The sequence below is a fragment of the Macrobrachium rosenbergii genome, chromosome 10, assembly GCF_040412425.1.
Source record: "Macrobrachium rosenbergii isolate ZJJX-2024 chromosome 10, ASM4041242v1, whole genome shotgun sequence".
Classification (NCBI taxonomy): Eukaryota; Metazoa; Arthropoda; class Malacostraca; order Decapoda; family Palaemonidae; genus Macrobrachium; species Macrobrachium rosenbergii.
The window spans coordinates 22,112,323-22,124,334 of NC_089750.1; the positions used below are offsets into that span (position 1 = coordinate 22,112,323).

The following is a 12,012-nucleotide window of genomic DNA, read 5'->3' on the forward strand; positions in this document are numbered from 1 at the left end:
CTGGCTAACATCCATCTTGTCAAGGTATTGTTTGTAAGCACACTGGTGCAGAGGTGGGACTCCAAACATTGCCGGTTCAGGGTGTGTCTACGGGTCCAGTGGCTAGAACATACTGAAAGAAGTTGTGTGTGTTCTCGGACAACCTTTAAAACTGCCCCTGTTATTATCCCTAATTTTGAGGTTTTTCCTCCTCAGGTCTTGTATTGTTGTTCCCCCCTCAAAAAACTTTTCCATAGCTAGTAAGGCAACCTTGAAAGTAACAGAATAGCTCAATGTTCACTTCTTGCATTCTTTGGCCTTAGATTGTTTCCTCTTGATTGTCTCCCAGCAAATATTTCTTTGGAAGTATACTGTCCGGAAGTTTTAGTTCCCACTGACCAGTTTGCCTAGAAAATCACGTTAATTGACTCGTCGCCCACTTGGAAAATCACTCTTCCTTGCAGTCACAAGGGAGACACGCTTTCTTGACTGAAACAGTTTTCTTGGTACTAGTGTTCTTAACAAAACAGTGATAGGCCAGGTGAAGAACTTTTTGCTTTTTAACCAACATTAGCAGCTCATTTTTCTGATCAACTAATCTTTTTTCTTACTTTTCCTGCTATTCCTTGTAATTAGCCTCATCTACAAGAGATTCCACAGGTTAAGAACCACTGCGGTGGTGGTAGATAGAGTATATTGGTAATTCTAAGCCGGCTGTCCGCAGTGAGCTAGACTATGGCAATTGACGTTTTTCTATGCTATTTTACTTGCTTTACAAGAATTTAAAGTAATATTTTGTTGGCCGGCTGTAACTAAACTGTAATTGACCTTTGAAGACTACACGACTTGAATTACCTAACGCGGGGTAGGTCTAAGCCGGCATTCTGCAGCGAGCCCGCCAACCCCCTCCATAGCTAATATGGCAAAATTGTAACCAGTAAACACCCCCATGGTACGTTAGGTTAATATTTTTAGGGGTTTTTACTGGTTACAACTTTGCTGTATTAGTTATGGAGGGGGGTGGGGGGCTCGCCGCGGAATGCCGGCTTAGATCTACACTGTCGGTAGTGTAGTCTTCAAAGGTTAATTACAGTTTAGTTACAGCCGGCTGACAAAATATTACTTTAAATCCTTGTAATGCAAGTAAAATAACATAGGAAAACATCAATTGCCCTTGTCTAGCTCACCGCAGACAGCCAGCTTAAAATTACCAGTATATTATTTAGGCCAAAATCCAGTAATTCTAAGCCAGCTGTCTGCGGTGAGCTAGACTATGGCAATTGACGTTTTCCTATGTTATTTTACTTTCTTTACAAGAATTTAAAGTAATATTTTGTCAGCCGGCTGTAACTAAGCTGTCATTGACCTTTGAAGACTACGCGACTTGAATTGCCTAACGCAGGGTAGGTCTAAGCCAGCATTCCGCGGCAAGCCCCCCACCCCTCCAAAGCTAATACAGCAAAATTATAACCAGTAAACACCCCTAAAAATACCAACGTAACATACCCTATAGGTGTTTACTGGTTACAATTTTGCCATATTAGCTATGGAGGTGGGGGGGCGGGCTTGCCGCGGAATGCCGGCTTAGACCTACCCTGCGTTAGGTAATTTAAGTTGTGTAGTCTTCAAAGGTCAATTACAGTTTAGTTACAACCGGCCGACAAAATATTACTTTAAATTCTTGCAAAGCAAGTAAAATAACATAGAAAAACGCCAAAGTGCACCCTATTTATTATCAGTGTCACTGTCGCCAAGCAATAATAATGTGATTTTCTCTTTCTTTTCACACTGTTAGCCCTCCTATTACCATTTCCCATTCCCTTCTCTTTGATATCACTGCTTTCCTCTTCATCCTCACCTAGCCTATTATGACTGTCTTTCTCAACATCTACCGATTCACGCAGACCACTTACCGGAAAAGGCTCATAATCATCACTGTCACCATCATCTGAACACGGAAACACCATCCACGCCAGGTTTACCTTTATCAAGAAGACCACACACACACATATTTCCGTTTTTGGTACTTTTCACACTATTAGGGAACGACCCGGCCACATCACACACATCCATAGAATCTACTGAGTGTAAATTCATTATATCGGTAATATTATCGTCCGATGATTAATAATACCGCCGATAATTGCGAAAAAAATTATGTAACACTTCGTCTGCTGGTTAACTCTCACACGACAAAAACAAACGAAACGATTGACTGGCTACCGCTAGTGATAATGTTTCGCGAGTAACGAAAATTCCTTATAACGGCGCTCCCGGAATATGCAGAGTGGGTTAGCCAGCCCGCCGTATGGCGTTATTCTCGATGGCAAAAATTCCTCGTAATGCCTTTCCAGGTAAGTGGTGCGCAGTCGCTCTCGTAAGGCGAAAAACGCTTTGCATTAGAGGCGACTTTTCCCCGCAATCGAGGCGACTCGTACGAATATTCTTTATGCCAAATTTTTCTCAAGTGTCTACCAAGATGACTCGAATTTCGTTGAAGTGGTACTGTACATATTTGCTAACCATATTACCATCGTTACTAATGTTCGCTATAGGTATATCTCTTCGACCATTACTGTAAAAATTCCGGTTGTTAATTTATTAAGACCACTTTGTCAATGTTTACGATATCATCGAGTGAGAATTTAGTACGATATCAACACCCTCAGCTGCTCAAGCTGTGATCGGGTGCGGAACGGCTGCACATGTTACCCACAGCAACCATATTTACATTATGAGGCGCCGCCGCTGCGTATAAGCACCCACAGCATTGTAGATTCCTCTCTTTGTTACAGATAAAACTCTACTTCCAACGCCTTTGGTAGAAGGAAAGCGCAATTCGTTTCTCCAGAATAAGCAAAAGGGAACTCGAGAGATCAATTGCCTTGACAAACCCAAATAAATATAACTGATTTTATACTAGCAGATTTACTTTTTGATGATGATTCTACCGTTGCTGTAATTGAACCATTACACCCGAGAACACTAACCAAGAAAGTGGCATGCTCAATCTTTACCAACACCGATGATTCTACCAAAACTGTCTTTAAGAAACAATGAGTGAATTACAGAAAGGATTTTAATGTGAAAGGTTAAAACAGTGTTGATCATATTTCCTCTGTCCTGATTCTTCCCAGATACGTAAAGCACAATGGCGTAAGAAGAGGGAGGGGGCGGTCCACCCAGGTGGACACTGTTGGGGGCACTCTGGCATCTTTTGGGCACGTCTGGTCTAGCATAATTCTAGATTTTCTAGCATATTTCGTCTGATCGGAACACTGAACAGCGATTTATAGATTCTGCTATTTGACACCAAGCGATTTTTGACAACAGCAACCCTGGCTTCTTTCCCCTCCTGTGTCCAGTGGCGTAACTGGTTGGGGGGGCGGTCCGCCCCGGGAGGCACTCTGGCATCTTTTTAAAATATGCGTTCAATTTTTACCACTTTAGTACTTTTTACCACGGAATGGGGCGGCACTTTCCGAGTTCGCCCCGGGCGCCACTAGCGCTATAGTTACGCCACTGGTAAGACACGAAGGGATTTTGTGCACATGTCTAAAAGAGTTTAGTTCATAAGGATGTTCATTACAAATACAAAGGACATGCTTATGTTTTTGTTGTCCTGCTTTCTTCATGGTGTATCAGGGGTGGCTTCCTTATGCACACCAGCTCAAGATTTAATAGCTTTCCGTGTTTTCCTAGGTTCTAGGAATACACTAGATTCAGAGTGACAAATCTGGGAGTGATGCACAGGGCTAATTCTATCTTTTTATGCCAACATATATAGGAAAAGACTTTGCTAGATAGGCCACCTTAAAAAACGAGTGGTAGTCAATAGGGAAACAGGAACAGAAACGCTGGAAGACATATTTGAACTTTGTAAATGCAAATAAATGTTTAACGAGAAAGCTCCTAGGACTAAAAACTTCGTTGTCAGAGGGTCAGAGGGGGCTGCGGTGTCAGTGAGGGAGGGGCAAAGAGGAGGAGAGGCTTGAATGCTGACACGTACCTTGAGTATCACATAAGTCAAATCAGTGTTACTGAGTACTTCAAGTTTCAAAAGTGATAAATGCTTTTTCGCTCTTTCGTACATATTTTATTACCAGAAACAACAGAATTCTCGTTAATTATTCTGATCAACAAAAGAAATTGTGAAAACAATTACGGTAAATCTATTTTTATTATTTCTTTAATTTCCCCTTACATACTAGACGAGATCCTCCAAGGAATATTTTCCGTATCTCTGTCGCTTCACAAAAAGCAAATGAAAATTAAGATACTTCATAGGTCTTTAGCTTTATTCTCTCAACAGTTGGTGAGCAGCATTTCAACTGTTACGCAGACACTTCTTGACTGCTACAGCTCATCTTTTGCTGTATATTTCCTGGGACTGTTGATGTTCTCTGCTCTAGCGTGTTCTTCCCTCAACGTTTGAAGCTGCTCTGGTGAAACAGAATCTGGGTGCAAGAGATAGTTCAGTTTTGTTGGCAGACTTTCTAGGAACTTTCGTACCTGTGAAAAAGAAAATTCTCGCTATAACAGTACTGTAGCACATGCACAAAAACAACTAAAAACATAGATTCCCGAGTCAATTTACAAATACAATTATATAAAATCACTAATGTTAATAAATGATGCACAAGAAAATTTTGCTAGACTGAGTCACTCAAATCGAGTATAAAACTGCTCATTAAGATTCAAAGAATATATAAAAAACCTCATTCAACATAAAAATTGCAAATAAATACCCTATTTTAAATATTCTATCATTCCACACAAAATTTTCTCACTAAGGTTTCTCCTCTCACTCAGCTATGTGAATAGCAATATTTTTCCACTTACAATCAAGCAGCTTAGGAGGAAGTATCCATTATGTGTAGTGTGTAACTACTTAAAGGAACATGTTTGAGTCTAGAGGAAAGAGAGCCAATGGTAAATGAGTACTTTGTGACTTATAATTGAATTGTAAACTTTTTTTGCTTAATGACTTCCTTAATAATAAGGACCAGCTGTAATTAAATTAAGATGAGCTAAAGCAAATTTTTACTAATGAAAAATAAAAGACAATGAAAGTGGTCACATTGAAAATGATAGAAACATGGAAATGAGCACTACTGTGGAATCTTCCAGTGCACAACACAAGGAGATTAAACATTTTCTCATTGCTTTAGCCAAACTGAAATTTCACGTTCACTGTGGAGTTTGCAACACGGTGTTAATTAATACCTTGAATTAGCATCAATTCTCGATTTAACAAGAGGAAATATACATCTCCAGCCACTTCAGGCATATGAAACAGTATGTACATATCTTACAAAGATGGTGAAGAAGCATTTTCTCCCACCCCGCCCCCCCAACCCCACCAACAAGAAAATGAGATGTGCATCAACATATCAGACCGAACTAATGAATACTTCTCCAGAACGCTTTTCAAGATCACTGTAGGACATTTGAATTAGAAAAACCCTGTCTAAGATATTACTAAGACTACTTGTCATATATTCCACTGTATTCCGGGGCCTTTCTAGTGGTCACTCCAGAATCAGTTCAAGGACACTATAAAAAAATTAAGACAGCCAAATTTGAAGTCAGAGAATTGAACCACTGCCCTGTTTCAGCAATTGACCCAGAAAAGGAAAATTCAAGACGTTATAGCTGAGGTTATAACTCACAAATATACCAAAACATACCAAATTGCAGCCCTCTAGCCTCAGTAATTTTTTTTTTTTAAGTTAGCCATGATCGTGCGTCTGGCACCGCTATATGTGTCCCAACAACACAGGCCACCACTGGGCTGTGACTGAATGTTTCATGGGCCGCGGCTGAGTTTTTCATGGACCATGGCTAAGAATTTCGCATAGCATTATATGCTGTAACGAAAACTCGATTGCGAAGAAGAAACTTCGGCGCATTTTTTACTTGTTAATGTATTACATATAAATGGAAGTTAACAAGATATAAAAACTTTTCCATGATTTGCAAGATTCTCTCATTTCATTTGCAATTACGTTCTTTATATTATTAACATCTTAATCTATTTATGCCTCGATGTACTTTGTTGATAACTACAGATGTAGCAAAGCATGACCGTATGTAGAATCTACTAAAAGTAGGATTTTTATTTCTACCTAAAAAAAATGGAAGAACTCATTTAATAGGACGTCTTATTCTATGCAAATTTACTCGAATCAAAAAGTCAAATGCTAAAGAAAAACCAAAAAAATATTATGCTGGATTTTGTAGATACTGTAGAAATTGGGATTCTCAGTGGCAAAAGCTAATGTCTTACGGAAGACATACAAATAAGACTGCCTGAGGTGTGTTATGTCCTGAAGATCTGCAATATTTATTCAACAAAACAAAAAGTACAAGGGACATGGTCTACAATGTCCAACAGTTCCATGTAAACACCTTAGAAGCTATGGCGGTGTTTCTAACCCTGAAAAAGCTCCGGCCCGCCAACCAGATTCACATCAGGCTGGTGTTGGACAGCGCTGTGGTGGTTCATTGCATCAACAGGGCGGCTCCAAGTCTGGTCGCAGAAACCAGGTGATGGTAGCTATCTTCTCCCTGGCGAACAAGCACGGTTGGCATCTGTCAGCCACCCACTTAGCGGGGGTGCGGAACGTGGTGGCGGATTCCCTGTCCAGGACCACTCCGTTGGAGTCGGAGTGGTCTCTGGACGAAGAGTCATTCAATTGGATTTGCCACCGGGTTCCGGGACTCCATTCAAGGGCCAACTGGCTTTAGTAGCCCCCTATTGGCCGAAGAGCAACTGGTTTCCTATACTTCAGGAGCTCAAGTTGCGGAGTCATCAGATCCCCAATCCCAGACTGACCCAAGTAGTACAAACAAAGACTGTGTCAGCTTCCTTAAGAATTCAGAATGCCCTAGTTTTATGGACTTTGTAAAGTTCGCTGCTAATAAGGGAGCAAACATTGACCCCGCTAACACTCTGTTTTTAGAACAGTCAAAAAGTTAGCATCTTTCTTGAAGGCATCTGAAGCTCAAACTATGACTACTAACTTAGCGGTTACTTTCTTTAGGTCATTGTTTGAAAAAGGCCTTGCTCCGGCTACTATTACTACAGCTAAATCAGCCTTGAAGAAGGTATTTTTGTATGGTTTTCAAATTGACCTTACAGATTCATACTTTTCATCAATCCCTAGAGCATGCGCTCGTTTGAGACCCGTAACACGACCACATTCTGTTACGTGGTTTCTCAACGACGTTCTTAAGTTAGCCTCTGATATTGACAACTTACAGTGCTCTTACCTGGATCGACTAGCACCACCCCCGGTCTTGGCATGTGCAAGAAGGGGGGGAAACCAGGCCTGGGAGGGTCACCGGGTGACATGGGGCCTCCCTCAGAAATAGATTTTTCCTTTGTCAAAATCCCTTTTCTGAGCTCGGCCCCATGTCACCCGGTGAAATAGTAACAGAGAATCATGCCAAGACTGCAAAGCTAAAAAAGAAAAATTGTAAAAACAAGGTGACCTGAACAAAAATACATGCTATGAAAAACAGATTTAATAATCACAACTCTCTATAGAAAAGCATCCCATATAGAAAAGCATCCCATAACAGGTAAGGACAACAACTTAACTTTAAGAACAATGTACAAAAACAGACTGTAAATCAATTACAGGTGGAAAATGATACACCCAACAAGATAAAGTCACAGACAATCAAACATGAACTTAAACCTAAGGACAAAGAGAGATATTACAACATGAAAAATTATTGAGGTACATGGAGCATAAATAAAAACAGATCCAGTACCCCTAAGACAATCCAAATTCACAGCATATTAAGATACAATCACCAAGACAATCCAGAATACGGGCAATAGCAACATCAATTATGAGGAGCAAGGCAGTGAGGCATGATTGAACCAGAAGAGCAGGCAGAGAAACAAATGAGGCAGGCGGGGGGGGGAAAAGGAAGAGGATTAAGGATTATTTGGGTGGGGGGATGACACTCCCCACAGCCACTGCAGCAAATTTCAGGGCTTCGAGTGATTTTAAATAGTGGCGCTTAAACACTAGAGGTGATTTCCATCCTGTATACTTGGTAAGTTCAGCAAAATCCATATTATGGAAATAATTGGTAGAGGTAGCTACCGCCCGGATATCATGAACCTTGGGGACTGAATCCGGGTTGGCTTGTTTGATAAAATATAGAATTTGCTGCCTTATAGCATTCAAAGAAAGAGTTCCACCTTTCTCCCTGATAAAAAGAGGACCCGACTTACACTGTGGAGTTCTAAGTAGGTAAGGCTTCAAGGTATGAACTGGGCATAAGGACTGGTCCTGTGGAAGAGGCACCACCTTCCAAGGGGACCACCTGTCCTGAGGGTCTTCATTTTTAGCTAGGAACCTTTGATCAGGGGAGAGAAGGACTTCTCCGGATGGAAGGAAATCAACATGATCATCACCTCTAGCGAGAGCCGACAGCTCTGAAATTCTGGCACCTGAAGCCAAGCTAACCAGGAATAAGGTTTTTCTTAACAGATCCAGGTAAGAGCACTGTAAGTTGTCAATATCAGAGGCTAACTTAAGAACGTCATTGAGAAACCACGTAACAGAATGTGGTCGTGTTACGGGTCTCAAACGAGCGCATGCTCTAGGGATTGATGAAAAGTATGAATCTGTAAGGTCAATTTGAAAACCATACAAAAATACCTTCTTCAAGGCTGATTTAGCTGTAGTAATAGTAGCCGGAGCAAGGCCTTTTTCAAACAATGACCTAAAGAAAGTAACCGCTAAGTTAGTAGTCATAGTTTGAGCTTCAGATGCCTTCAAGAAGGATGCTAACTTTTTGACTGCTGAATCATATTGCCTAAGAGTAGACTCTCTTTTATCAGATTCTAAAAACATAGCGTTAGCGGGGTCAATGTTTGCTCCCTTATTAGCAGCAAACTTTACAAAGTCCATAAAACTAGGGCATTCTGAATTCTTAAGGAAGCTGACACAGTCTTTGTTTGTACTACTTGGGTCAGTCTGGGATTGGGGATCTGATGACTCCGCAACTTGAGCTCCTGAAGTATAGGAAACCAGTTGCTCTTCGGCCAATAGGGGGCTACTAGAGCCAGTTGGCCCTTGAATGACCTGAGTTTGTGTAGTACTTTCAACAGTATGTTTATTGGGGGAAACAAGTAAATTCTCTCCCAACTGTTCCAATCTATGGTCATCGCGTCCGTGGCATAAGCCTGAGGGTCCAGGTTCGGGGCTACATAACAAGGAAGCTTGTGGTTGCTCTCCGTAGCGAACAGATCCACTTGGAGTCCCGGAACCCGGTGGCGAATCCAATTGAATGACTCTTCGTCCAGAGACCACTCCGACTCCAACGGAGTGGTCCTGGACAGGGAATCCGCCACCACGTTCCGCACCCCCGCTAAGTGGGTGGCTGACAGATGCCAACCGTGCTTGTTCGCCAGGGAGAAGATAGCTACCATCACCTGGTTTACGCGACCAGACTTGGAGCCGCCCCTGTTGATGCAATGAACCACCACAGCGCTGTCCAACACCAGCCTGATGTGAATCTGGTTGGCGGGGCGGAGCTTTTTCAGGGTTAGAAACACCGCCATAGTTCTAAGGTGTTTATATGGAACTGTTGGAACATTGTAGACCATGTCCCTTGTACTTTTTGTTTTGGTGAATACCCTCCCCAGCCGCTTAATGAAGCGTCTGTGTGAATCACCAGCGTTGGAGGAGGGAATTGAAGCGGGACTGACTTCGACAGGCCACTGACTGTGGACCATGGCTGCAGTCTCGCCTTCAAAATCTGTGGGATAGAAGAGACTCTGTCTCTGAGCCTGACATTGGCTCGTCTCCGCCACACTCTGTTTATGTCTTTTAACTTCGCTTTTAAGAGCAGGTCCGTCACTGAGGCAAATTGAAGGGAGCCATGGATCCTCTCTTGGGACCGGCGTGATGCTGCTTTGTCTTTCAGAAACTTCCTGGTAAGGGAGGCAATCTCTTTCCGCTTGGACGGCGGAAGGGATAGCCTGTACGAAGACAGGTCCCACTGGAGGCCCAGCCACTGAAACCGGGACTCCGGAGTCAAGCAGGACTTCTCCCTGTTCAGCTGGAACCCTAACGATTCCAGGAACTTGACGACTATGGTCGTAGCCTTCTGGCACTCTTGGACTGTTGGAGCCTAAATTATCCAATCGTCCAGGTACGCTGCTAGGGAGATGCCCCGGGACCGGAGCTGTTGAACTACTGTCTCCGCCAGCTTTGTAAATATCCTGGGGGCTATATTGAGTCCGAAAGGCATGACTCTGAAGGAGTAGGCTTGTCTCCCTAGCCTGAAACCCAGGTAGGGAGAGAAGTTCTGCGCAATCGGGACGTGATAGTAAGCGTCTGAAAGATCGATAGAGGTGGTGATGGCTCCACGCGCAGTAGAGTCCGTGATTTGAGCCACCGTAAGCATGCGAAACTTGTCGCATTTTATATAGAGATTTAGACGCGACAGATCTAGAATCACTCTTTGCTGATCGGAACCTTTCTTTGGGACAGTGAACAACCTGCCTTGGAACTTGAGGTGCCTTACTTTCTTTACTGCTCTCTTGTTGAGCAGTTCCGTCACATAGTTTTCCAGGACTATGGAGGGGGGTTGGTAGAACCTGATCAGAGGAGGGGGATCTTTGATCCAGCTCCAACCCAGACCCTTTGATACAATGCTGTGTGCCCAAGGACTGAAGGACCACTGGTCTCTGAACCAGTAAAGCCGACCACCTACCTGACTGATCTCAGTGGGAGGAAGCAGGTTTGTTTCCTCTACCACAGCCAACTTTTCCTTTGGAGGTAGAGCCAGGTTTACCTCTGTATGGGGCTCGACCTCTACCCCGCCTTGCGCTCCTATTAAGGCCGTGAAAGATCCCCCGGCCCTCATAGGTAGAATTGTACGCCGGAGAGGAGACGTACAAGGGTGCAGCAAGAGACTGGGCTGGTTGGACCAGAACAAACTGTTGGGGGTGAGCCTTGGAGGTGGAGGGTTGGCCCACTGCCGAGACCGGGACTGCCTGAACGACTGTCTGGTGAAGAGGTTGTTTATGGCAACGAAAACGTTTCCCGGACTTAGACTGGGAGGTACCACACTCTGGGGTTTTCCGCTTGTAGGCGGAGATACCCCAACGAGAACGAAGGCTTTGGTTGGCTCTGGTAGCTTCACCCAAAACACTTTCTACCTCAGCCTCTGGGAACAGGTTCGCCTCCCAGATAGAACTTTTCATGAGCTTGTTAGGCTCATGACGTATGGTGGCATCTGCAAAAATGAACTTGCGGCACTCCAACCTTGCCACCATAAAGTCATACAGGTCTGACTGAAACCCTGCTAACAGGGATTTAGCCAGAACCTGAAACAGGCATTCCTCTGCGAAGGAGACGGCGGTTGCTTCTGTTATGCACAGGGAGCTCAAGGATCAGCCTAACCGAGACCGAGCCTCAAACTCCGCCTTGAGCAAAGCTTCCGGGATCTTGGGAAGTTGCTCGCTAAATTGGGAAGACGCACAATCAGCGTCCAATTTACCCACCGTAAAAGTGGATGGAGCGTCATTCCAGAACTCGTCACCTCCCGGGAATACCAGGGATGTGGAGTCCGTCTCCCTTAGCTGAGGCAAGGGTTTGCCGTCAAAGCAAGCCTGGGCCGTTGCTAGAGCGACCTTGTTAAGGCAGGGAGTGGGTAAATTATCCCCCAAGGAGAACATGGTGTAATTCCCCTTGAAAGGCATCAGTTTAGTGTTCTCAGCCTGCCACTCCGTAAGAGTGCGCAGGAGAGCAGACTGCGCTTGGTTCCTTGGGAAGATCACTGTCTCCCTAGGGACCTTGTCCGAGTGTACCCAGGCTTCCTCCGTCAGCCTAACGAAGCCTGGGTAAGGGGGCAGGAGATCAGGAGGGAAGAATTCTAACTCCTCCAGGCGCCTCGTGCCAAGACCTTCAATTGTTAAGGTGTCTTCATGCCGAATGGCACAAAGAGCAAAGCGCCACGGGTTCCCTACAGCGAAGGGAGGGAGGTCAGCCGTATCAG

General features: G+C 43.9%; 1 protein-coding gene across 4 annotated transcripts in view; it reads right to left on the reverse strand.

The window, feature by feature from the left end:
* Nucleotides 1-4,263: 4,263 nt before the first annotated feature.
* LOC136842550 (juvenile hormone esterase-like) overlaps nucleotides 4,264-12,012 on the reverse strand; it is a 47,315-nt gene continuing 39,566 nt past the window's right edge. For all 4 annotated transcript variants that reach the window (XM_067109988.1, XM_067109989.1, XM_067109986.1 and 1 more), the window contains one exon: nucleotides 4,264-4,491. In XM_067109988.1, coding sequence (XP_066966089.1) covers nucleotides 4,336-4,491 — 156 coding nt within the window. In that variant the 3' untranslated portion in view covers nucleotides 4,264-4,335. The remainder of the gene's footprint in view (nucleotides 4,492-12,012) is intronic.